Consider the following 24,202-nt stretch of genomic DNA (forward strand, 5'->3'; position numbering starts at 1 on the left):
AGTGCTTCAAGGGCAAAATTTAATCAGCAAATCATGTTGGCAGAAGCCAGACAAGTGGGAGTAAAGAAACAATTCGGAAACAAAACTGGGTACAGATTTGTGATAAGGCTGGATGACGCCAACAGCTTGTAGAAATATATTCAAACCCCATGAACACAGTTCTCCATCTGATTTAGCAGAGCTAGAGCAAAACATGAGGGGCAAAAGTTTCAGTTTCACACGGTAATCGTATGCAGCTAAAGGTAGTTCTACTAGTTGATTCAGGAGACTGAATATAAATACAGATTTCTATTCTTATAAAATTTAAAAAAACACTTCATAACTCTGTAATATTTTGTGTTGGTTTCATACATTCCTCAAAAATACATCAGTGATTGTGGCTGTAATGTGAAAGTAAAAAAGTAGGATTACTCTACAAATAATCCTAAAGTCAAATTCAAAGAAAGATTTTATACGTTTTAGAATCTAAAGTTTGGTATGTTTTATAGGTATGTAGATGGTTCCACATAAAGTTGGGATTATTGTTTGGTATGTGTGGAAGCAAATGAGAGTGGAGTATCTTTTTACCCATCTTTGATTTTCCATCTTCATACTTGGTGCGCTGCAGGACGTGATGGACTATTCTGCTCCTGGTGGAATTTGAGAAGAACATCTCTCTGTTGTTGATAGTGAAACTGAAAAGAAACAACATCACACTCCTTTAGTTTCCCATCATGCAGCGGGGCATCGTCCCGTCAAAGCCCGTAATGTGAGATGAGTCAATAACGACGAGAGGGCGATTAGTTCGTTTAAACACAATTCATGTTGTCAAGTTTGTGCTCGTTAGCGCATCAATATTCCACTCAGCTATACACACAAGCAGACATACGAAGAATGGAAAGTTGGATATGCTTTTCCTGAGAAATGAGGTTAGATGATGCTATGATGGCTTTCTTCAGAAAGAAGCTTTCAGCATAGAATACTAAATAAATAAGGAAGAAATAATTTAATGTAAAACCGCTGCTGTTTTTGATGTTTTATTTAGGATGAACTAGTTTTGCTCTGATTTTTGTGACACTTATAAAAAATACAAGCACAGATTTTTATCTCAAAATTCAGACAGAAGCAGTAGAGTATCTGATGGGTCACTGAGTATCTTTAATATCTCTAATATCACCAAAGTTATTATAGTTAACTAAAACTAAATAAGAAAAACTGACATTGCCAGAACATTTTCGTTGGGACAAATAAAAAACAATAATTAATGGGGGGAAACTATAACTAATTGGAACTATACGCTGTGTTTATAAAGAGGAACTAAAACATACTGAAAGTATAGATGTGATATTCTTTGTTTTTGTGTTTATGAATCTATTTATTAGCCTTTTGAACTGATGTGAAATTATTATGTTTTTCCCACACAAGCAGTTGATAAAAGCTGTAGGCAAATTGCAGCACTTCACAATCCTCCTGCCACTACGACTGAACGCAAAATGGTGACAGCAAAAGTTGGAATAAAATTCCAGAGTAAGATGTTTTTAAAAAAAAAAATTGTATCTTCTGTTAAGTAGTATATATAATTGCAATAAAAGCCTTTGACCATTTGAATTCTGCACCCAAAAATGAACCAAAGTATGAAAAAACTAAAACTACAACGAATGAAAAACAAATAATTGACTAATAAAAACTACCAAACACACGCCAATAACTAATTAAAACAAACTGAATTAAAAAGTCACAACAAAATCAAACTAAACTATTGTGAAAAATCCAACACCACTGTATCCATGGTGATCATGCCTGTGAGTTTTTAATCAGGAGCGCTCTTACTGATGCATGCGCGCTCTGCTGAAGGGCGCCGTGTAGCATTCCGTCTCCTCCAGGTCGGGCAGCGCCTCTTTGTCCAGCTTCATGGGATTTTTGGGAAGCCAGCTTTTTATCTGCTGACACCTCAGATGAAACCTGCTGCACAGGCGCCGCGACAAAAACAGGATTAATGGGGCAGATTATCAAGCAGATTGTTTACTTCACTATGAGATGATGGCGGCTAACCTTAATCGCCGCACAACCTTGGTAGCCCCTCCTCACCAGAAAACACGTTTTAAAGCACATGTGTGGTGTCATCCATGCTGCTTATTTATTATTTATTTACATCTTTCTACGGGAACACGTAAGTTGGGCTAGAGACAATTTGGAGGATTAACTGCAGTTTTTCTTTTCAGCATCACAAACGTTGATCCAGACTCTGAAAGCTGGTTCTTATTTATGTACATAGTTTGTCACTATTCAACATCCTGGTTTTTGTGTGTTTCTATAGTAACAGCTAAAGCCAGAGGGGTGTTTCTACTATTATATGTCACTTTTAGTTGAGCAGGTTTGGCCTTTATAAGAGGAGCTGATTTTTACCTCGCTAGATGAATTAAGAAGGGTGCAAACTGTGGTGATATGCAGGTGGATAAGCAGAACAAACTGGCAAAACTTCCAAATATTGTATTTCCTAAGAGAAAGAGCGAATGAAATTTAGGAAAATATAAACTCTTAACTGCTATACTTAAGTAAACCTAACTAAAAATAAAGTATATTATAAAAATGTCTCTAAGTGATAGTTTTATTCTACTTACTAACTGTATTGTTGCACAAAACTCTTCAAACTGAATCCTCAAAAGTCCTCAATGATTGTTATTTTCTATCATAAATTGTGTTTAATTTTTATCTCACCTGACCAGATCACATTCTTCCAAACATTTGCTGTATTTCCAACTGACTTTGTGGCACAGTGCAAACCGTACTTTCTAATATCTTTTATCTTTCCGCTCTTTCAGAAAGGTCATATCTTTAGAGCGCACAACTACCAGCTCTGTCAGATCAACAGCTGCTCCTCCAGCGTTCCCATAAACCTCCTTTATGGATTCGCGCTGAGGGAATCATAAACAACTGTACCTGTTTTTAGTTTTCAGTGTGAACAAATGTTTGATCACAGAGACAGAAAATTGATTCAGAAGCCATTTCTGGGTGAAATTTACTGTATCTTTATAATTTGATGAATACTAAAGCTGCTCTACGGGATAAAAATTACAATATTTCGGACTTTTTATTGGTCTGACGCAAGATTCAAATCTTAAATGTTGCTTTTTTTGTTAGCTGTGAATAGAAAATCATGCTAATTATCAGATATAAAGGCTTAAAAACATCAACAATCGACACAATGTGTTTCACCTAGTGAGTTAAGTTACTGAAAAAAATTAACTTTTTAATAATATTCAGCTTTATGAATTGTAAAGAACCTACAGATGCACAAAGATAATTTTCTTCTGTCTTTTCTGCATTTTAACAACTTTATTTTTTATGAAACAGAAATTTCATTCATAGTATAAAATTTATTTTACAAAATAAGATTTAAATAAACTGCAATTACAAAATAACAGATTCAGTGATTTGTTTGCGACTTTTTTAAACAAACCACAGGCAGGTGGAAGAATAAAACAAAAACTGATTAATTGATGTGTTTAACTTGATGAACTGGCAGGAGAACTGGCTCGAGTGACAAACTGCTAAAGATGGTGCAGATGAAACAACGCCAGTTCTGATTCCAGTAACATTCAATCATAGCTGACATTTCACTCTGCTCAGCACCAGCAGGTAACCAAATCAGAGCCTAATTTAATCACAGTTGGCCGGATTCTGTAGTTGATGATAAATCTCATCCCAGTCCGCACAGTGCAGCCAAGTTTTCCTCAAATCCAGGGTATTAGATTCATATAATATAATGAAACTATGCTTTTTCTTCAGAAAGAAACCAAAACAACGAATACTTTGTACTTTGAATGTGTTATAAGGAGACATATTGCATTATTTTGATAATATAGACAGTATTTTGTAATTATAAATTACAATTTATAATTTAAATTGTAGAAATGGTCTTTTATGAAAGAGTTGTTTGCTTACACTGCCTCCCTTTGTTGATGTGTTAATTAGCAACAAAATAAAGGAAAACAATTTCCGCACAATAATATTACAGAGCAGAATCTTCTGTGTGTTTTGTTTGTTTTCGTTGTTAGAAATGCATCACATTCAGCCTGGTAGTTAGACTGTTTTTTTTATTTGCATCTAAGTGAGAAGAAACAATGAAAATTTTAATTTCTACTCTGAGTTTAAATATCACATCAAAGCCAAGTGCATCTATCTAAAAATAGTATGCAAATGAGCTTCTGTGGCTCCATTTATATTCACTGGAAAGTACGTTATTGAAAAGCGCAGCCAAAAGTAGGTGAGCCACTCTATTCAACCGTTACAGCGGAGATTTATGTGCTTTTATTAAAATCTACCAGGGTTGCTTTGTCAACACAAGGTGCATGTCGTTTGAAAACAATGACAAAATTAAAACAGCACACCTGCTGATTTGTTGGATTTCTTTCAAATATCTTTTTAAAAATAATTTCTCGTCATCTGTGAGGTAAATGGGAGCTGATATTCTATTCACCAAATATTTCAAAATATATAAATATTGAAAAATGACACTATAGGTGCAGAAATGCTTTGTAAAAGCTTGACTGAGTGAGTTCATTAGGACACAAAGAGCTTTTGTGAACCTCTGAATCTTATTGCAAGAGGGACATTTAGGATGTTTCCATTTCAAGATTGCTATCACATTACCCATATTAGTATGAAATATTCACCTAGTTGAGAATTCGTATTTGTATCTCTGTCATTTCAAAAGCCGTGAAACAACACAAGGCTGTAACAGGCGTCTGATCAGTCAATATTTTAACGGACTACTTAATTATTTTTTGGATATCAAGACAAACTCGAATCTTTAATGTGAAAAAATCTGAATCACTGATTTTAATGATTCAAACTACAAGTTTCCATAATTTAAAAGCTAAACAAAACCCAATTCAAAAACCTTGTATCCAGTTTAAATTTAACTTTTTGTTTAAGAGTTTTATGTGCCAAACCAGAATAGTTGTCAAAAATCTCCCCAAAACTTAGACTTTAATCTTTTCAATAATGAAATAATATAAAGTTTGGAAACTCAAACTTTAGTCCATAATCAGTTTTCATTTCTGAACACTTAACCAAACTTTCCAGATTTTTCAACACTTTCTGTAAAAACTTTTAAATCTAAACCAAAAAATCCCAAATATGTCAAATTTCCTCACCTGCCAAGGGTTTTGCTCCTCCAGTCAGTGAAGTAGCATTTTTTCCTGAAATAAACAATTAAAATAGAAAGTTACCAGTTGCTTTAAAACCTGAAAGTCTGCAGAGATTATTTCCATGTACCTGAAAGGCATACGGATGTTCATCTGCTCTGCATATTTACAGAGGGTATCCCAAGTAGCGTGAACCTTCACAAACATGATGTCGTTGTTCGTCAAAGAGGGCTTTGAAAAATAAATTAAAGAACATCAAAGATTGACAAGTTAGAAGTAAAAAAAAAACAAAAAGTCCATGAAGACCAAGGCAGAAATGTTTACCTCTTTCTCTAGCATGAGGCCCTCGGCTCGTAAATTCTTCTCAAATGTGCATCTTTTCTCCACCTGCGGGCTGGACTTCTTGTAAACCAGGATGTAATCGATTCTCTTTTTTCCATCTCGAAAAAGCAGTCCAGATACGTCTGACTGTTTTTTACCCTATAGAAGCAATGCGTCACATAAATTTCACTTTGCCATAAAAACGTCTGGAAGAATGGTTGAAGGAGCTGTAGATTTTACGTCAATGAATTTAGATGTGCAGTAAATGTGGTACCTGAAGAGAGTCTGCGCGGGTCCCTAATTTAGCCCGACTGACGGGCTTTTGCGGAAGAAATGTCGGGTTTGCTCTTGTTTCACATGTGCTTACTTCAGTCTCCTCAATGTAGCTGTCTTTGACATCCTCTGCTGCACAAAGTTACAACAAAATCAATCAGAAACTCTTATTGTACCAAAGCGAAAGCACTCAAATAATCCTTTCTGCTATAAGCATTTGTTTACTGCTTTTGTTAATCTCTCCACAAACACTGAAATTAGATTATGTGACAGACCAACAAAAAGTAGTGTGCAGCTGTGAAATGGAAGGAAAACATGTCATATTTTTAGTATTTAAGCCTCCTATTCTCAGTCATTCCTCACTGGATAAAACCCTAACACATGACGTGTTGATGCATGCCAAACATATATTTATATATTTCATATATTTCTTTGGAAAGTAATTTTTAAGCCGGCTTGTGTTGGTCTGTCACATTAAATATCCATAAAATGTGTTGAAGTTTGAGGCCATGACAAAATAATGTCAAAAATGATCAGCAAGAATGAATACATTTCCAAGTTCAACACATACACATCAAGCAAAAACTACCTTAAATTAAACATGATAGAATAAAAGGTATATCAGGAATCATTATTAAAAAGTACATTTATTTAAGCTAATGAATTGTACTCTGAAAAGTGCGATCAGACAGACACCCACAGCTGCATTAAAGGTTATTTAAATGCAAAATATGGGTTTAAATTCTCACAATATGCAAGCACAGCAGAAAAAGATGGGCGTAGTTAGTTTGAGTGACTTGCTGTACCTAATTTCAGCTGCAAGCAAAAAGATCTGTGAAGACAATTTTAGAAATGCAGAAGTTGTACTGTATTACTGCAGTGTTTAGATCTCAGAACACCATGCATATTTCATTAGGATCCCAGAAGGTTGTCAACCTCCGAGAAAACGCATAAAAGTTTTCTTTCATCTCTTCTCCTCTCATGATCACAGAAAATAAAAAATTTAAAGTGAACATTGCCAAGAAAGACCAACAGGAGCTGCAGCCGCACTAAATAATTGTCCAAGATTCCTCAAATGAGAAACTCAATACATGACTGCAGAACATGGGGAAACATTTCTGATTAGTGCTATTTAGAGGAATTTGGTTTTGCAAAAGTAAAATTGAATGTGCTAAACAATCTGTCAGGCTCAAACAAGACATGAGCCAGCCTAATGGCTTTAACATGGGAGATATAGCTTATTACAGTGGAGTACAAATGATCTCTCCTTCATTTCATGTTTGACAGCCTCCTAATTGATTCAATAAAATATATATTTGCAGCTGTCAGCTCATCTAGCTGTGACTCCCAATGCTGCAGTGGTTAAACCATCTGTGGAAATGGTAAGGGAAGAAATGATGCTCTGTGAGCTTCAAGACGTTTATTATTTTTTTTATTTTCAAACTCCCTGCACTTTGTAACGACTGCATTGATCTTGGACCTGTAAAAAATTTATCTGCTGTTTCCCACTTTTCACCGACACAGTAATCTCAGCTTGTGAGGGAATATCTATTACGCCTGCAGAGTAAAAACCAAGACATCGAGTATTAAACCGTTTCATCCAGTTGCCAACAAACGCTGTGACACAGATCCGCTCCTCAAAGCAAAGCTGATTAACACTGAACTCTTTTAGGTATCAAAGGGATTTTTTTTAAAAAACTCTCTAAAGTTAAAAATGTCCTTTTTTCTTTAAAGAAAAATGAGTGAAGCCCTCCAAGACCCTCAAATTCTATCTTCATGTCAAATTCATCAACAGTTTATCATTAACCAACCACATTTTAACAAGAAACCACTGGTATCTATCATAAAAGAAAAGTACAAAATCGAGTTATCTTACTGTGACAACTTTACAGATGGATGTATTTTTTGATTAACGAAACACCTTAACCGCAGATACAATCCATCTGTTATTGGAGCCACTTGCAGATGGATCATATTGAGATTAAATATCAAACCTATTATGAGCAGCCGGTGAGCGTTAAGATAAAACTGTCAGCTAAACTTACAGTAATGTCAATAAAACATGAGGATGTAATATTATACAAGGTCCAGCAGTCAAATCATGTCCTTGTCCTGCCAGGTGCTGTGTTTTTTTTTTTTTTTACCCATCTGTCTATTTTCTGTTCAGATTGAGGTAAAAATATTTAAAAAATCTGATGCTTGTCTGACATCTTGTCTCTCCTCGATGTCACAGCTTGTCAAAATTTTAAGAGAAATGACAACTGCTTGATTTTTCCCAAAGGTATTTCCAGTTTCACATCAAACGCTTGCACAGAAGGTATTTTTTAGATCTTACTAAAATAAAATTGTGCCCCTGCTGAAAATAGACCTCTCACTCTCACTTATTTCTGAATATTCCCCAAGACACCAGACAAGCGAATTATTCTCCTTGAATATAAGAGGCTCCATGCAACTCGTCCACGTGAGATTGTATAATTTTCCTTTTCAACGGATTTTGCTTCATTATTCCATCAGACAGCTGTGACTTTACAGAATGTTTCACAGATGCCCTGCAGGATTACGACAATCAGCGTGAGCGCTGTGAATGTTACTACAATCAGGAAAATCTGGGCAGCTGCCAGGTTTGTTCCAGTAGAATGCAGTATCAAGAACCAAGTTAGATGAGAGCACCCAGACTGTGTTTGAATTTATCGGTGTGTAAAACTAGGTGCAACAGATGTTCTTTAGCATTTACAGACCATAAAATAAAAATATTTACAGCAGCCCTTGCATGACAGGAGGGATTCAAAAAATAAAACCAGGCGAGTTAAAGTCCAGACATAAGTAATTTTGATTCATCACTGGAAATGACAACATTGGTAAACTTTAATGCGAAGTGCAATCAATGCAAGCCGCGTCTCTATCCAAACTTTAGACCTGCCTGTCTGTGGTGGCAGAAGGCTGCAGGAAGTGCTGATGCTCTGACTCAGATCGTCAAGGTCTGGTTTGGGATCTGGGCTCAGAGGCACAGACAGGAAGTGGTTGAGGTTGATGGGATGCGTCTGACTCTGAGCCAGGCAGGGCAGGCTGCGGCGAGACGGCTTCAGGCTCTTCTCCTTCAGGATCTCGCTGATGCTGGTGTGCATGCCTGAGGAGGGAACAAAGATGCAGAAAGGAAGTTAAAATAATTCTTTCTTGTGTTTCTCAGACCTTCTATTTGAGCAAATAAAAAAAAGAGGACAAAATAAATGCTAGGCCTAAAAAAAAGCTACAGCAGATAAACCACACCTATAATATATACATTAAAGTAAAATTTAAAAAATCTGGTAAATCTGACACAGAACTGATACTTCTCTGTGACTTTACAGCAAAACAATGTGTTAAAAACCAAAACACAAACATATATATTAAAAGGAACATGCAAATTAAATTAATAGTAATAAAATGTTCTCAATGGCTACGACTTGTTAGATACCAAGCTTTAAGTGTTAGACACCATGCTCCAGATTTTCTAACTGGATGCTCTAATAAGTAGGACATGTTTGGTCAGACACTTGTGGGATTATATAACCACAGTGATACGAACAGAGACTACCAACCAGGTTAACTTAACTGTAGGCTATGATAGAGGAATCTTTGCATCAAGAAGAGATAAAGTGAAAAAAAATGTCAACTTTGATTAACATATATATATTAGGAGACAATAAAAGTAGTAAAAACTGTTTTTAAAATGTGTAAATGTCCTAATCCACTTTCAGCCACGTGTTCTGTTATTATTCTTCTTTAAATAATTTCCAGGTAAAAGAGTCTGAAGTACTTCCATCCATCCATCCAACCATCCATTTTCTGTTCACCCTTGTCCCTAATGGGGTCAGAAGGGTTGCTGGTTCCTCTTCAGCTAACGTTCCGGGCGAGAGGCGGGTTCACCCTGGACAGGTCGCCAGTCTGTCGCAGGGCAACACAGAGACATTCAGGACACACAACCATTCACACACACACTCACACCTAGGGACAATTTAGAGAAACCAATTAACCTGACAGTCATGTTTTTGGACTGTGGGAGGAAGCCGGAGAACCCGGAGAGAACAAGGAGAGAACCCACCATGCACAGAGAGAACATGCAAACTCCATGCAGAAAGACCCAGGACCGGGAATCGAACCCAGGACCTTCTTGCTGCAAGGCAACAGCTCTACCAACTGCTCCACTATGAAGTACTTTCACAAGAAATAAGTAACACAGTAATCCTACCTTCCCTTCACTTTTCACAAAAATTAAGAGAGCACTTCAAATGATCAGTTTCTCTGATTTTACTTTTTAGAGAACATTGTTCTTTCATTCTGTGAACTACTGGCAACATGTCTCCGCAATTCCAAGCAAATATTTTGTATTTATTCGCAGAAAATGAGAAATGGTCAAAATAACAAAAACGTTATAAGGTTTTTTTTTTTACTTAACCGAAACATGTCCAGATTATTTTTGCAACAATGGTTTATTTTTTGTTAAAATAGTTATTTTTTTCTCTCTCTAGTCTCCATCTCTTGTTCTTCTAATTTATGAGTGTGTTTATAAATGGAATAAATCTATCAGGTATTCCAAAAACTGCACCCACAGTAAAGTAGTAAAGGTCAATAAAATACTAAAAAAACAAAAAAAAAAAAAAAAGCTACACTGACTAATTGAAAGCCAATCAGATGAATCATCAGAGTTATTCTGAACACATCTGCAGTCAGAAAAACATTGGAAAAACACTCGAAACCTCTTCTGCCTCTAATCCACTCAGCTGAGTGCTGAAGCTGAGTTTTTGAGTGTTTAAAATCAGTCAGACAGTTTTATGAAAAAGTAAAACTTTATAACCAGATTGTTCCTTGAATCAAGCAGCTGCTGCCACAACGCAAATGCAAGCACAAATTCAGCAATTTCATAAAACATATCATGTTTATGTATTCACTTTAAAGTTATGGTAATGTGTTTAGGAGTGCACATTTCTGCAATGAATTAAAATCACTGAAGTAAGAACTCCACACACCGCGCTGCCTCACAGCAGTAATCTGTTTCTCTGTTTCTCTGTTCAGTTTTTCTGAAGCTGCTAGAATAAATCCATAAAAAATCCAGTTTTATTTTATATTGACAGTTTTGTTGCAATTACATATTGTTATATTGGCATTTACTTACATTTATTACTTACAAATATAAGAAAGTGAGGGAAAAAGAAAAGTACACCAAGCAGTCCACCCTTTTTAGGAGCTTATTGGCATCAATGTCCGTCCTTCATGGACCAATGCATTGACACCATCAGCACATTCGCTCCATCAAGCCACATCCTTCAGATGAGCAACATAAAGACGCATCACTGCATATACTTACTAATTCATGGCATTGAAACATGATGAAATGTAGCAACAGATACATTAAACTAAGTCTATACATGCTAATTTTGCCTTTTAAGTCATAATCTAGAAGGTTTGTGTTCTGTTTTTGAGTTCTGCACCATGCATGTTGGTTTATTCAAATTACACTATTTACCAAAATCTGCTTCCCTCCTGCCTGCTTTTGGGTCCTACATCAGTTTAACTTTTGACAGAGAAGGTATTATTTGATAGGACATCTTTGCATACTGAGAAAAGTAGGAAATATGGCCTCAGTACAATTTAAAAATACATTTATTTGGTCTTTCAACTCATCATGTCTTCACATACAATTGTCCTAAATTACACGGCCCTTGTCTTATTAATGCAATTAAAGGTTATGTTAAAGGTGGTTAGCAGTGAGAGAGCAACAGAATGATATTGGGTCTAGTAGATATTGGAACAATCCAGAGGCTAATTACTGCGATAAACATCTTCTGTTTCATTGATCCTGACCTTCAAGTAAAGCTGCAGCTTCAGGGCTGAAGTTCAGAATACATATTCATAAAATGAACCCTCCCTCCCTTTTCTAAAGGGAACTTGACTTATTTTCATCCCAATTCCCTCTGCAGATTTTTAGAAACAGTCCACTGAAACAAGCATTTATTATTCACTCCTAATGCCCCCAGGTGCCGGCGCTGCTAGCTGCACAATAACTCATTTTCATGGCAGTCGTCTACATGGGGTTTCCCCAAACTGCTGGAGGAGAAAAGAGTCGGTTAAAGATGAGCCGCAAGGCCCAGCAGAGCCAGAGATTCTCCCATTTATTTCCTGAGCGGCCCCACAGATATTAAACTAATGAAAGCTGTGAGATATAACTCACATTGAGAAAGTCAAAAGAAATGAGGTGGACCATTAATGTAAGCTTAGAGCTACAATCCACTTGTATAAATTTAAAATTCTGATGAGTAAATGAAATTCAAAAATCTCATTTAGCATAACAGAAACAACAGGAGTAAAGAAATAATAACTGATTATCTTTGGCTCCCATTTGATCATTCCAGTTTTTCTTGAAACATGCTATCCAAAGCAAGAATTAGTTGCAGCCCAGTTCAAAAAGTATCTTAGCCTCCATCGTCAGCATGGGAACTGAGTAAGAGACAATGAGAGGATGTTCTGGAGAGAGCTGGAAAGCACCACAATCACTGATTTCTGAGCCCTACTTAGTGAGAGTTGAGCTGGTCTGCTACTTTATAGAAAAATAATGAAATATTCCACCAATTAGGATTATTCTAAGCTAATAAGATCATATTAGTTAGCTGCAAAACTAGAAAATTAGCATCACTCAACCTGAGCAGTTATTTTTGTAAAATTGTTTGCCAAGTACAAAATGACTAAACCGCCTTTGTACATGACAAAGTTTTAGAAGTCAAAAAAATACAAAGGTTTTCTTTAAAATGTAGATTATCAAAGTGAAAATTCTCACTTTCTACATTTATAATATTCATAAGTTTTCTGTAATAAGTCACCATTGAAACACTCGGTAAATAAAGACACTTTATTTGAAAGTCATGTTTTTAACTCCTTCGTGGTATAAACATGAAGGAGTGAATGTTGTCATGAAGGGTTACTCTGTAAATAATGACACTTAATGCAAAGTTGTACTAAAATTTGCATTAAAAGTCCACTAAAAGTGTCAACTTTGCATTAAAAATGTCATTATTTACCGAATAACACTTTATGACAACATTCATAACCATCCATGAAGACTCCTGCACGTTCATAACAGGTTTTATGTCATGTTTATGACAGTATTATATCAGTCTTACGCACACAACCTCAAATAAAGTGTTACTCAAAAATATTGGCTCAAACTAATTCCAAAGCTAAACTTTATTTTCACAAGGCAGCTGTAATTTTCTACTGCATTCACAGTCTACAAAGAGAATTGCCACTGCAGTAACACAACTTTCATCTGACAGCTGCAGCAGAACTGCTACAACTATGCAGTTCTGTACTGTAATGCAATTACCTGAACAGTGAGGATTAGCGTTTTGAAGAATATAAAGTAACACACAGCACATAGAAAAAGTGTCAGGCAAAAAGAGACCATGTCAAAACGCTGATACGCAGCAGAAAGTATAGCATGTATAGCTAACTATGTTTTCACCATTTTTTAAGAAAAAGATTTATGATATAATTTAGTTTGTTGTGTATGTGTGAGAACAGAAGTTTAAATAGCTCAGAAAAGCAGCCAATCAAAGAACGTCCCCAGTGCTGATTGCATTACAAACATTTGGATGTTAAGTACATTCAGTTCCATTATTTCAGAAAATTTAATTAGGTCCAATATTTTCAAGTCAATACTGAGCAGCAGCCTCTTAAGTAGCAACCTAAAAAGCAACATACTAATTACTGAGCATAAGCAGTGAGATTATAGAAAGGTAAGGCTTCAGGGTCATGTTTGTGACTCTCCGTGTCAACAGAAAACGGTTTCACTATCTCACAAAGCAGTAAATAACAGAGAGCAATAAACTCAGCTGAAGCTCTCTGGAAGTGTAGTTTATCTCCACTGTGCTCTTAAGTGGGAGCTACATAGGTGTCATAAAACACACACTTTTAACGGTTCAGATGATCCCAGCAGACGTAGGAAAAGCTCGACATGTCTGCGATGACCCGAGGGTTGAGCGAGCTAACGGGACTGTGATGCAGTTTGTTGGTCTTGTTACAGCTCACAGGATCAGTGGCTGTAATATGATAATAGCTATCTGATAATCAGAGCTCTGTCTCCGTAGCCTCATTTCTTCATGTGGGCTCCCTGAACTCTTCTACCAGAGCAGCAACCTTCTGAGAACGGTGCATTAAAGGGTTCATTAGTCCTGTATTTAATCTGTCAGTGCTGTGGCTAAAACAAGTTTATGCAGGGAATAGTAATCGTCTGTGTGATCATGGCCTGCATCTACAAGCAGGACTTCGTATGGGATTCAATGACTGTCAAAATTGTCAGACATGAGGGTTAAAAAATTAATTACGTTGCTTACATTAACACAAGAGAAATTCTAAATGTGTTGTATATCTGCACATGCTGCAGGGTTCATGGGATTTCTCTGACCCACAAGAGAAACAGAACAAATATTTCCATCAGTTACATCTGTTACATGTACAGCAAAGAGAATAAAACAATGGCTAGGTTTATGAATGTTCAAAACTCAATTTGGAAATCTAACAAAAGCACTCTGTAATACATTATCCAAATTTTAGCATACACAGATATGACAATGTAGATGTTTTTCAGACAGATTTTAAATTCTAAAAGGTTTTATTTGGTCACCTCAGCATGCAGAATGCTTGAATTATTCTGAAAATATCTATTTTACCACTTGGGGACATTTACTAGCTGTACATACATATTAACTCCCTACGAAATTTTAGGGAGTTAATAAATATTTAGTAACAAAATAGAATAAGCCAGAATTGTCACAGCAAAAGTAACTTACTATTTCCTGACAACATAAAAGTACTTTACAAAATACCAGCATGTCATACGCAAATCATAAACATATGTGAGGATGATACGGAAAATGTGCTGCATGTCTTTATAACTAGACCAAAGTAAAAGTTTGTTTTTGATGCATCTAAATAAGTGTCTTATTATAAAATAATGTTGCAGCAGCAATAGGTTGACTGGAGTTCATAAAACCTCCTGATACGAGGAGTTGGATGAGCTTCAGGGAAAGTTGTGATTGATTTCTCAGTTATTCTCCTGTGATAATAAGATAAAATAGATTCTGTTGTTTCTTACAAATTATGTTGTATTTCTCATACTTCCACTAGCATTTGTGAAACTCCTGGCTTAGTTTAGCTGTCATGAGAAATGTAAAAATGGCAACAAAGTCTGTTTATTCGGCTTCTCTTGAGCATTTCTGCTTCAATCTGATGCTTTTTCCTTTGTTCTAATCTGCCTGGTGCAAACCACCAACCTGGTGGAAGGACACACATTTATTTAATATACAGAACACTTTAATTTCATTCAAAAGCTTTTAAAATACTGCCAGAATCAGAAAAACAATCCTAAAACGATTTAAAAATCTCAATCAATGTAAGAACTGAGGCAAAGAAGTCGCACACAATGAATTCAGGTCACTGGGTCGTTTCCCATCATGCCTTGTATGATTCTCACCCAAAATCTTCAATTATTCATCTTTGTTCAGCTTGCAGAACATCAAGAGACACAATTTTAAACTAAAAAGCAATCACCATTTGCACTTTGTTTTAAAATATATATCTACTTCTATCCCCATCTTTTTGAACGGTTTCTTGTTTAAAAGAAGCAAATAAGAGACTGTTCCTCCCAAAAGGAGCAGAAACTAAAAGATGGTTTCAGTGTAATTTTAATTTCTTTTTATTTGCTCCTATGTTGTTAGAAACCCAACATAAAATCCAAGTATCAACTTCCAGATATGTTCTTGTCTTTATTCCAAACTTATCAAGACCTGAAAAAAGGTAAAAGCAAGTTTTATACTTTTCAATTCAATTCAAAGATATTTTAGTAACCCCAAATGGAAATTGAATGTTATATAGTGCAATTTATCCATATTTCTCCCTTTTTAAAGAAATCTGGAGACTTTATACTAAAAATTTGGCTTCTGATTTCTTAGAAGTGACAGGTTTTGCACAGATCTATCAGGAGATATTTTGTTTACAGCTGACCCATTTTCTCCACAAGTTCTCCAAACTCCACCATTTGACCTGATCAGAGAGATGCAGAACACTCGACTCTGGAAACCTGTGAGGTTATATCTCATGTGTTGCATTAAGTGAAAAGAGTCCAGTGATGGATGGCGACGTGTCCAGATTGTTCCCTGGCTCCCCGTCTGCGACAGCTGGGACGGCTCCAGCCCTCCTTTGACCCTGATGGGTTAATGCAGCTACACAGAAACAATGAACGAATGAATGCTTAACTCTTGTGATGCTGGATGCTAAAATACATGCAGCTCTGGAAAAAATGAAGAGCCCACTGCACTAAATCCTATTAAAAATCTCATGATTATTCCACCAAATATTGATTTCTGAGTTAAAACATTAGTATTGTTGTTTCTAAATTAATATAAACTTGTTTTCTTTCCATTACTTGAGGTGTAATGTAACTGCATCTTTTTTGTTAATTTGACCATTTCTCATTTTCAGTGAATAAATACAAAATTTTTGCTGGGGATTTCAGAGACATGTTGTCAGCAGGTCATAGAATAAAAGAACAATGTTCATTTTACTAAAACATATAGCTTTAAAATGTAAAATCAGAGAAACAGATCATTTTAAGTCATCTTTAAATATTTTCCAGAGCTGTACATATATAAAAAGGCTTTTTATCAGGTAAACCTGTTCAATAGCCAATCAATCAGTTGCACGGCAGCAGCTTAATTCATGACATCCTGACGTGTCTGAAAGATTTTTAAAACCTGTTTGAAAATGTATTTTTACTCATTGGTATTAAAAAAAATTAGACTTTATTTAACTCTCAGTAGCTTTTATTGTGTTTTGAATTGAGTTTTTGTTTTATTATCATCATTATTATTATTAGCTTTGTAACTTCTGCTTCAGAAATGCCTGATGTTAAAGTGCTCCATAAATAAAGCTGATAATGGTGATAATGACTTCCTAGAGTTCAAACTGTGCATCAGAAAAGACAAAAAAAGGGAATTTAATCGACTTTGTTGCTTGGGACAGAAGTGCCATTTTGAGAACAACTGTGATTTTGGCCCATCTCCATCGCTCCTGCTTACAAAGAATCTTCACTTTTCAAGTCAAACATGCTTTGTCAGACTCATTAACAAAAAGCTTCAGCATTAGGCCAGACAATTCTGATTTACAGTTGCAGAGTGATGAAAGTCTTGACTGTCATTCTGCTCTGCTCCCTTCCAGTTCCTTTATTAGGCCAGCTGTCTCGCCTGCAGACGCATTGTGTGAGCAGTTGGAGGGTTTTTTATCCTCCACCTGGCAGCACATCAAAGACCAAAGAGCTCGGTTTACATCAAGTGCTAAGAGCGACATTTATCATCCGCTGAATATTCAACTGCTGCTTTTTCCAACACAATTAGCTCTCAAGTTGAACCGGAAACAAATGAATATTGATGCTCAGTGGAAAAATGTAAAGATTAGTTATTTAAAATCCTGTCCTAATTGTGCTTATCTTGTCCAATCTAACAAACAATCTGGTGTTAATAATGCAAACAAATGATTGGAAAAAGAAATCATTTGTGGAAAAGGCCTCCAAGACATTTTGGCTGCAGAAATAATGATGGCTGGTTGGCTTATAATTTACCTAAAGTCGGATTTTCTGTGGAGGAGAAGGGATTATTAGATTTTCCATTTATAACCAAGAAAAACAAACCCAGAGTGACCTGAGCTGACCCACAGAGAGAGACTACAAACAACAATGAAATAAACTTTTTCAAAGTATTTGATCATTTACAACATTTAAATTGCTCAAGGCAATTTGAAAATAAATCCTGAGAAAACCACCTGCAGCACCTATTTTCACAAACTGTCTCATGTTTGGATTATTTTAAGATAACTGAAGTAAACTGAAGTTTTTATTTCAAAATCTGATCTTTTTTTATTTCAGCTTTACGGAAATGTTTCATCACGTCCTACATATTCATGGGAAAGAGAACAAAATTTACAATTTTCCAGCAGCCTCACATGAGGATAAACGACAAAAGGTAATTGCTAACAAGGATGCCAAACCTTATGAATAGAAAGTTAAGTAGAAGGAAAAAAGGTGCAGAAGTCACATGGATATCATTAGGCTTGCAGTATTTTAAATCAAAGCTCATTTGGAGGAAATTCCCAGAATGTGAAAAAGGAGCCCCTATCAAGTAAATGTAATTTATAGTACATCTACTTTTTAGTATCCCAATAATTTTGTGATTGATATTTGGTCCTACTTATTATTTAGCTTTTTTATTTTCATTAGCTGTAAGTTATAAGCCTGTATATTTATTGCTGCACTGAATCGAATGATTGGATGAGAAACCAGATTTGTGTGAGTTTGACTTGAGACTTTAGCATAAATCATTTAATAAAGAGCAACAAAACTTTAGATCATGAAAAGCAACATTTTTTTAAACTCTGCCATATTCAGTCACTGTAGCTACAATTAAATACTTCAATCAACAGCAGAATGACTTCATAAAGTTAAAAATAGCCCATAATCCCAAACGCAGTGCTGTTCTTGGCTCACTGTCACCAGACAGCCTGGCCGTAAACACACCTCAGAGCAGATGGCACGTTTTACCCATAATTTAGGATGAGATTATGCAATCCTGGCACAACCACTGGTTTGGATCATTTGAGGAGATTAAGCATCTTCATTTCCCTTTCCCATCTGCAAGTCCCTCCCTCTATTACCACAATACCACCTCCCATCACTGCTCATGGCCACAGATGGTTAACAAAGCTCCTCTGGAGTCCGTATACTGAGCCCTTCATAAACTATGTAAACCGCAAAGTTCAAAAGAGATTGTTTTGATCCAGTGATGCAATCAAGTAGAAAAATATCTTTGCTGAGTCTGTCGTTTTCTTATATCCTAGCAACAAAACAATAACAGACTTTTTGAGAGTCTGTGCCTGCTAACAGCTCTTAAAAGTGTAAGAACTGGTAGCTCCCCACACACTGGAAAAAGAAAAGCTCCATTGTTTGTTCTTTTTTAATACTTTTGTTTTTGGATGAATATCATATTCCTCATCATATTCCCCTTTTACACAGTTCAAACTGGTGACCGGCTAATATCAATAATCTCTTGAACGTAACGTTGATATCCATAAAACCAACTGCCTGATTGCAGAAGAGGCCAGGTGGTCTGAACTGGACTATGCAAAGTTTATACATACACAAACTCTGAGAACAAACATTTACTGTGCAAAATCGCACAAGGACAATGTCAGTGTAATACGTTTTACGAAAGAACAAACAGCAAACTATAACGTTTAATCTCTTTTAAGAGCAGAAAAATCTGTGTGGAAGAATGAACAAATCTTAGGTTGAATATGATAAATTTTCACTGCAGATAGATTTTTCAGTCTCTGTGAGTCAGTCCATCAGGTGAAAAAGCAAAGAAAAGTTTCTGTAGCAACAAACTGTACTGTATAGCAACCCATCTTGAATGATGGGGATGAAACTGGCAATCTAGACGAGACTTCCTCCAGCTGCCTGGTCAAACTGAGTAATCAAGGATCAAACAGAGGCTTGAAAATGACAGTTATCATTGCAGCACTGCAAAAATAGCACAGATAAAACAACTTCTGACTTAAAAACGTAAAGCAGCCTTCTATCACATGAAGGAAAGTCTCACAGTCCTCTTGAACCATTTGGATAAAGTTTCTAACAAACAGTATTGAACACAGGAATCCTAACCATCTATTTGGTAGCTCATGGGGATGGCAGCACTGTGTTACCCTGTGAGGATGCAGACAATTAACAGAGATGCACAGGAAGCCATGAGCAATTATTTCCAACCCTTTTCTACAGTCAGTTTAGATTCGGTGGTGAAGAGTCTAGACCTAAATCGAATAGAAATGTTTTCAAAAGCTCTATCTGATTTGATCTAATTCAGATTCTTCCTTAAGAACTATAATTAGCATCTTTCAAAGTATTTATTTCTAGCCTTCCTCCTCTTAGCAGTCTGTGTTAGTTTATATGAGAAGCAGACAAAATCCCTCCTTGTGTCCCAGAGACCAGATGCTAAAATTGTTTTTAGTTTTATTCCCAAAGAAAGACATAATTGTTATAGTTTACATTTTCAACTACCTTTGGCATTATTAATTAACAACAGTCTGTTTATTATCCGGAGTATCTAGATCCTTCTGTTAAAAACTAAATTTTATAACTTAATATATTCCAGAACAACCCAAAAAGATAAGATACAACCCTGCTGCATCAATGAAACGTCTCCAAAGCAAATTGCAGTATATCACTGACTCTAGCTCTGTGTTGTTTCCCAATTGAACACTTTGAATACCATAATTATTTGGGCTATACAAATACTTTGTCTTTTTAAATAGTTTCTTGGGTCACTTTGCTTCCTCTTGAAAATCCTTTCTATTACTGAAAATAGCTAATGCTGACCTTCTACCCACAGTAACAACTCCCACACTGACGAGTGTTGTTTATGCTGCCTGCTAGCACTTCAATATTGTCTATTCACAGTTTTAAATATATGAAAGTTTGTAACGTTTGGAAATCTTCTGAATCGAGTCACCAGCTGATTTCTCACTGCATTTCTACCGAGATGCTTTCCCTTATTTTTTGAAGTGTGATTGAACTGACTGCTGACATGTGATGGTAAGATACTGAGTGCTCCACCAATACCAATTTTAAAACAAGTGTTATGGCTTTAATCGCTATTATCCCTACTAATGCAAGCCTGGCATTTAGCATTAGTAAAACATCTAGGTTTGAAATGAAAAATAACACAATAAATTGACATATTTGAGTTTACAGACCTGTAGCTCAGTGATCGTATTTTTAAAGACTTGCCTCTCGCTTTATACTGATCAATTTACAGATTTTTTTAATTTCTGAAAGTTTTTCACATCAACACATGTTCAGATATAGTCCGTTTTTATACATTGTCCCTGAATGACTTTATGAAAGTGCAGAATCAATCTTAGAATTTTGCTTTAAGAGGATTTTTGCTGCCAAAAGCTCATTCCTTTTAGCTCTTTCCCTTTAACAGGGCACTCAGCAATTATTAAAATATTGAGCATCCACCCTGCCCCCTTGTAAGACTTTCACATTAATCTCATCTGCTGCAACATGTTTCCTGTGGGCTGGACTGAAGACAGGAAGGGACTTAGTCAGAGCTAGAAAATTAATAAATTGGGTTATTCTCTGGAACGTCAACAAGACAGAAAAAACGGTGCTAGACAAAAGTACATTTAAAATCTGGATAAAGAGAAGCATCAGATCGTTGATTCAAACCATATTAAACCACTTCTTGTGTGGTTATTTGCACATGTGGGTCACCAAGAGTTTGATTAAAAAAAGAAAGCAGTGAGAAAAGTGAACAAAAGGAGACTAGCTAACACCCCAGCAGGCTCAGTCACGAGCAGATCAGCTTCTTCACATGGGAAGCCAGAAGTCTTTCTAACGCCTCGACCGCATGCATAAACACTCCCTGTTTATCAGCTTGAGTCATCATTAAAAACACAGACCATTTCTCAACTATCCGCTAATTTTAGACAGCCAGGAACAGAAAGGACTCCAGTAGGACTAATTCTCTCTGAGGAATTGCATTTCTGGTTTAAAAATCAATACTGGTGCTATGTGCAATCGAGCTGCGATGGAGACGGTTCAGATGGGTTTTTACTTACAGATTGGATCAAGTTTACAGTGAATCTTAACATGAAGAAAAAAAATTCCATTTTGTCATGTTAAGATTTTTAAATACAATAATATCTTATTTTTTCCTGCCTGATACTGATTTTCAGTTGTCTTGGATGTCTTTCACCTTCTGGTTTTGAATACTTTTTTGCTTTTTTCATTGAATTACAACACATTAAAGAGACCGAGGTGACAGTTTTGATTTTAACAGAAGACAAAGCAATGGCAACGCTAAAAAGCATTCACACTCTTGAGGCTTTTTTTGTGCATTTTATGGACTTTTAATTGTTCTATTTCAACTATTTCTTCTTCTAGTTATAACTTGTATAGTCTTTAAAATATGTTTTGATATGTAGAATATTTATTACTGCCTTTTTAAAATAAAATTACAGTTTAACTTACATATGGGTTTTAATCAAATACTGCTTTTCTACTCCTTTTAGCTGAGCACATTACCAATTCTGAAACAATATATTTGCAAATAAATGCTTCCTACTGTCTTACTTTTACAAATACAATAAAGAATTTGAAAATAAAATATTTTTAATAGCGAGCCATCTAAAAATCAGAGATTTTCCAAGAAGTTATTGCAATGTTTCTCATTTCTCACACTATGTCTGTGTTCCTGCAACACTTGAGGAACAAAGTGTCTCAGGGTTGATGAAGTTCTCAGGATTTTTATTTCACTTCAGATCTCTCAGATAATTTACCCACATCCTTTCAGCTTAAAGCATTTCCACATTTTCACAAGGAAATTCACATTTTTCAAGCTTTTAGCTGAATTTTATTGAATAAGAAAAGTCATAGCATTTCAGTAATTTACCTGGTGATCTCCAATTTGAGCTGGTCAAGGAAAATGTGTTGTCTGGTTGGTTGTGCTGCCTTTTTTTGTAAGAAGGAGCTGAGCAAAAATGTATTTTTCTTTTGGCTGTGCAAAATAAAAAAAAGTTTATAATAAAATCAGTAAAATTTCTGTCAGAACTGAAATCTTTTGCAGTGTGCAAAAAAAAGCTTCTTTATATTAAACACGAACTACTCATGCAACTCAGAGGGTTGAAACAAAACTCACCAATGCTCAAACTCTGCACTTATTTAAATATTTCTAAATCTTTGGCGTTACTTATAAAAGTGCATCATAGACCGTAAAATTTTCTATCATATAACATATTCTCAGTAAATGTATTATGTAGAAAGTGGCACAAAGATCACTTTAGTTCTAATAATATTGACTTCATTAAAATCTGATCAGTGTAGCATTAAGTGGTGGATAATTCAGAGCGCACAGAAACAGGCTTCATCCCAGGAGAAGGACCTTGCGAAGCGTCCAACTCTGCGTCACACTCTCACCAAGTACAGACACCATCAGCTTGGAAACTGTTCATCACGGAGAGAAAAGTCAGCCCCCAGTTTTAAACAGAAGAACTACATATCACTCCAAAAAATAAACCATGACCGAAGCGACCAACCTTTCTGCTGTTTGAAGGACTGGATTGAGCCCGAGTGGTGCACCATGGCGGCTCTCGGTTGTTCTCCAGCGTATTTAATCAAATTCCCCGTTCGGAAGAGCTAAACTGCAGAACGCATGGGAAACTGCGGAGGGAACCCGCTCGTCTCCCATCCTGCTGAAACGATCTCACGAACGATGCGCAAACACCAGCAACACCTGTCTCCGCTCCGCACGCTGCTGCTCCCTCCTCCCTCCCTGCCCACCTCCTCCTCCTCTCCTCCGACCGCCACCATTCACGGCTGTCGTCATGGCGACGGCCGGCAGGGGAGGTCCTGAGATGGACGCGTCCTCCTGCGTCCTGATTTACGGACTCCAGACGCTAAGCTGCGGGAAATTACCGGGGCAGCGCGTCTTACGCATAAAAACAAGGGTATGTTCATTGATTGACTCGTCAGTCAACATCTGTGTCCTACTGGATGTCAGATATCCACAGGGTTACATGAATAATAATAATAATAATAATAATAATAATAATAATAATAATAATGATGATAATAATAATAATAATAATAATAATAATAATAATAATAATAATAATAATAATAATAATAATAATAATAATAATAATAATAAGTATTACATTTTACTTGAGTAAAAAAAAATCTATTCCTCCATAGATTCTTTTTGCCCCCCCAAAAGAAGCCGTGTTCAGGTCTACGTTAGCTGGCCTGCAGATCACAAGTAGCTCCAGAGCTGCAGGTTGTGAACCCGTATTTTAGGCTGAGCTCAATATCTAGCTCCATTTCTCTCTCTAAAGGAGAGAAAATCTGGTAGGATCATTACAAATCTGTCTTCCTGGTGATTATTTTCAGCAGGAAACATTGTTGGAACCTGGAAAAAAAGCATCCTACTGGAATGCATCAAGCAAATCATATGGATTATTTTATGACTTGGATGGAAATGATCACCAAGGAGCTTTTTACATAAAAATCAGACTATTTTACTCTGGTACCCCTAACCACACTGTGTCCATATGTTTATTGCTAACAGATTTTTCTGAAATCCATACAGTGTTCGCAAATACAGTTCCAAACATTTTACTGCAGCCATGCAGAACATTAGTAAAAAACTCTAATGGATTATTTTGACTAAAAATGATTTAAACCAGAAGAAAAATACAATGGAGAGCTGTTGCCTTGCAGCAAGAAGGTCCTGGGTTCGATTCCCGGCCCGGGATCTTTCTGCATGGAGTTTGCATGTTCACCCTGTGCATGCGTGACTTCTCTCCGGGTTCTCCGGCTTCCTCCCACAGTCCAACACTGT

The 24,202-nt window shown here is 36.2% G+C and overlaps 1 protein-coding gene across 4 annotated transcripts in view; it reads right to left on the reverse strand.

Annotated features, from left to right (window-relative positions):
- ano3 (anoctamin 3) overlaps window positions 1-24,202 on the reverse strand; it is a 46,055-nt gene that overhangs the window by 18,278 nt on the left and 3,575 nt on the right. Inside the window, exons 1-8 of one of the 4 annotated variants that reach the window (XM_044124399.1) lie at window positions 22,899-23,095; window positions 8,644-8,850; window positions 5,725-5,855; window positions 5,454-5,609; window positions 5,260-5,360; window positions 5,139-5,183; window positions 1,810-1,944; window positions 568-674 (exon numbers count right to left, since the gene is read on the reverse strand). In XM_044124399.1, coding sequence (XP_043980334.1) covers window positions 568-674; window positions 1,810-1,944; window positions 5,139-5,183; window positions 5,260-5,360; window positions 5,454-5,609; window positions 5,725-5,855; window positions 8,644-8,850; window positions 22,899-22,944 — 928 coding nt within the window. In that variant the 5' untranslated portion in view covers window positions 22,945-23,095. Of the gene's footprint in view, window positions 1-567; window positions 675-1,809; window positions 1,945-5,138; window positions 5,184-5,259; window positions 5,361-5,453; window positions 5,610-5,724; window positions 5,856-8,643; window positions 8,851-22,898; window positions 23,096-24,202 lie in introns of those variants that run through there. The other 3 variants (XM_044124396.1, XM_044124398.1, XM_044124397.1) reach the window with 3 other exon arrangements.

The sequence above is a fragment of the Gambusia affinis genome, linkage group LG08 (genome assembly GCF_019740435.1).
Source record: "Gambusia affinis linkage group LG08, SWU_Gaff_1.0, whole genome shotgun sequence".
Lineage (NCBI taxonomy): Eukaryota > Metazoa > Chordata > Actinopteri > Cyprinodontiformes > Poeciliidae > Gambusia > Gambusia affinis.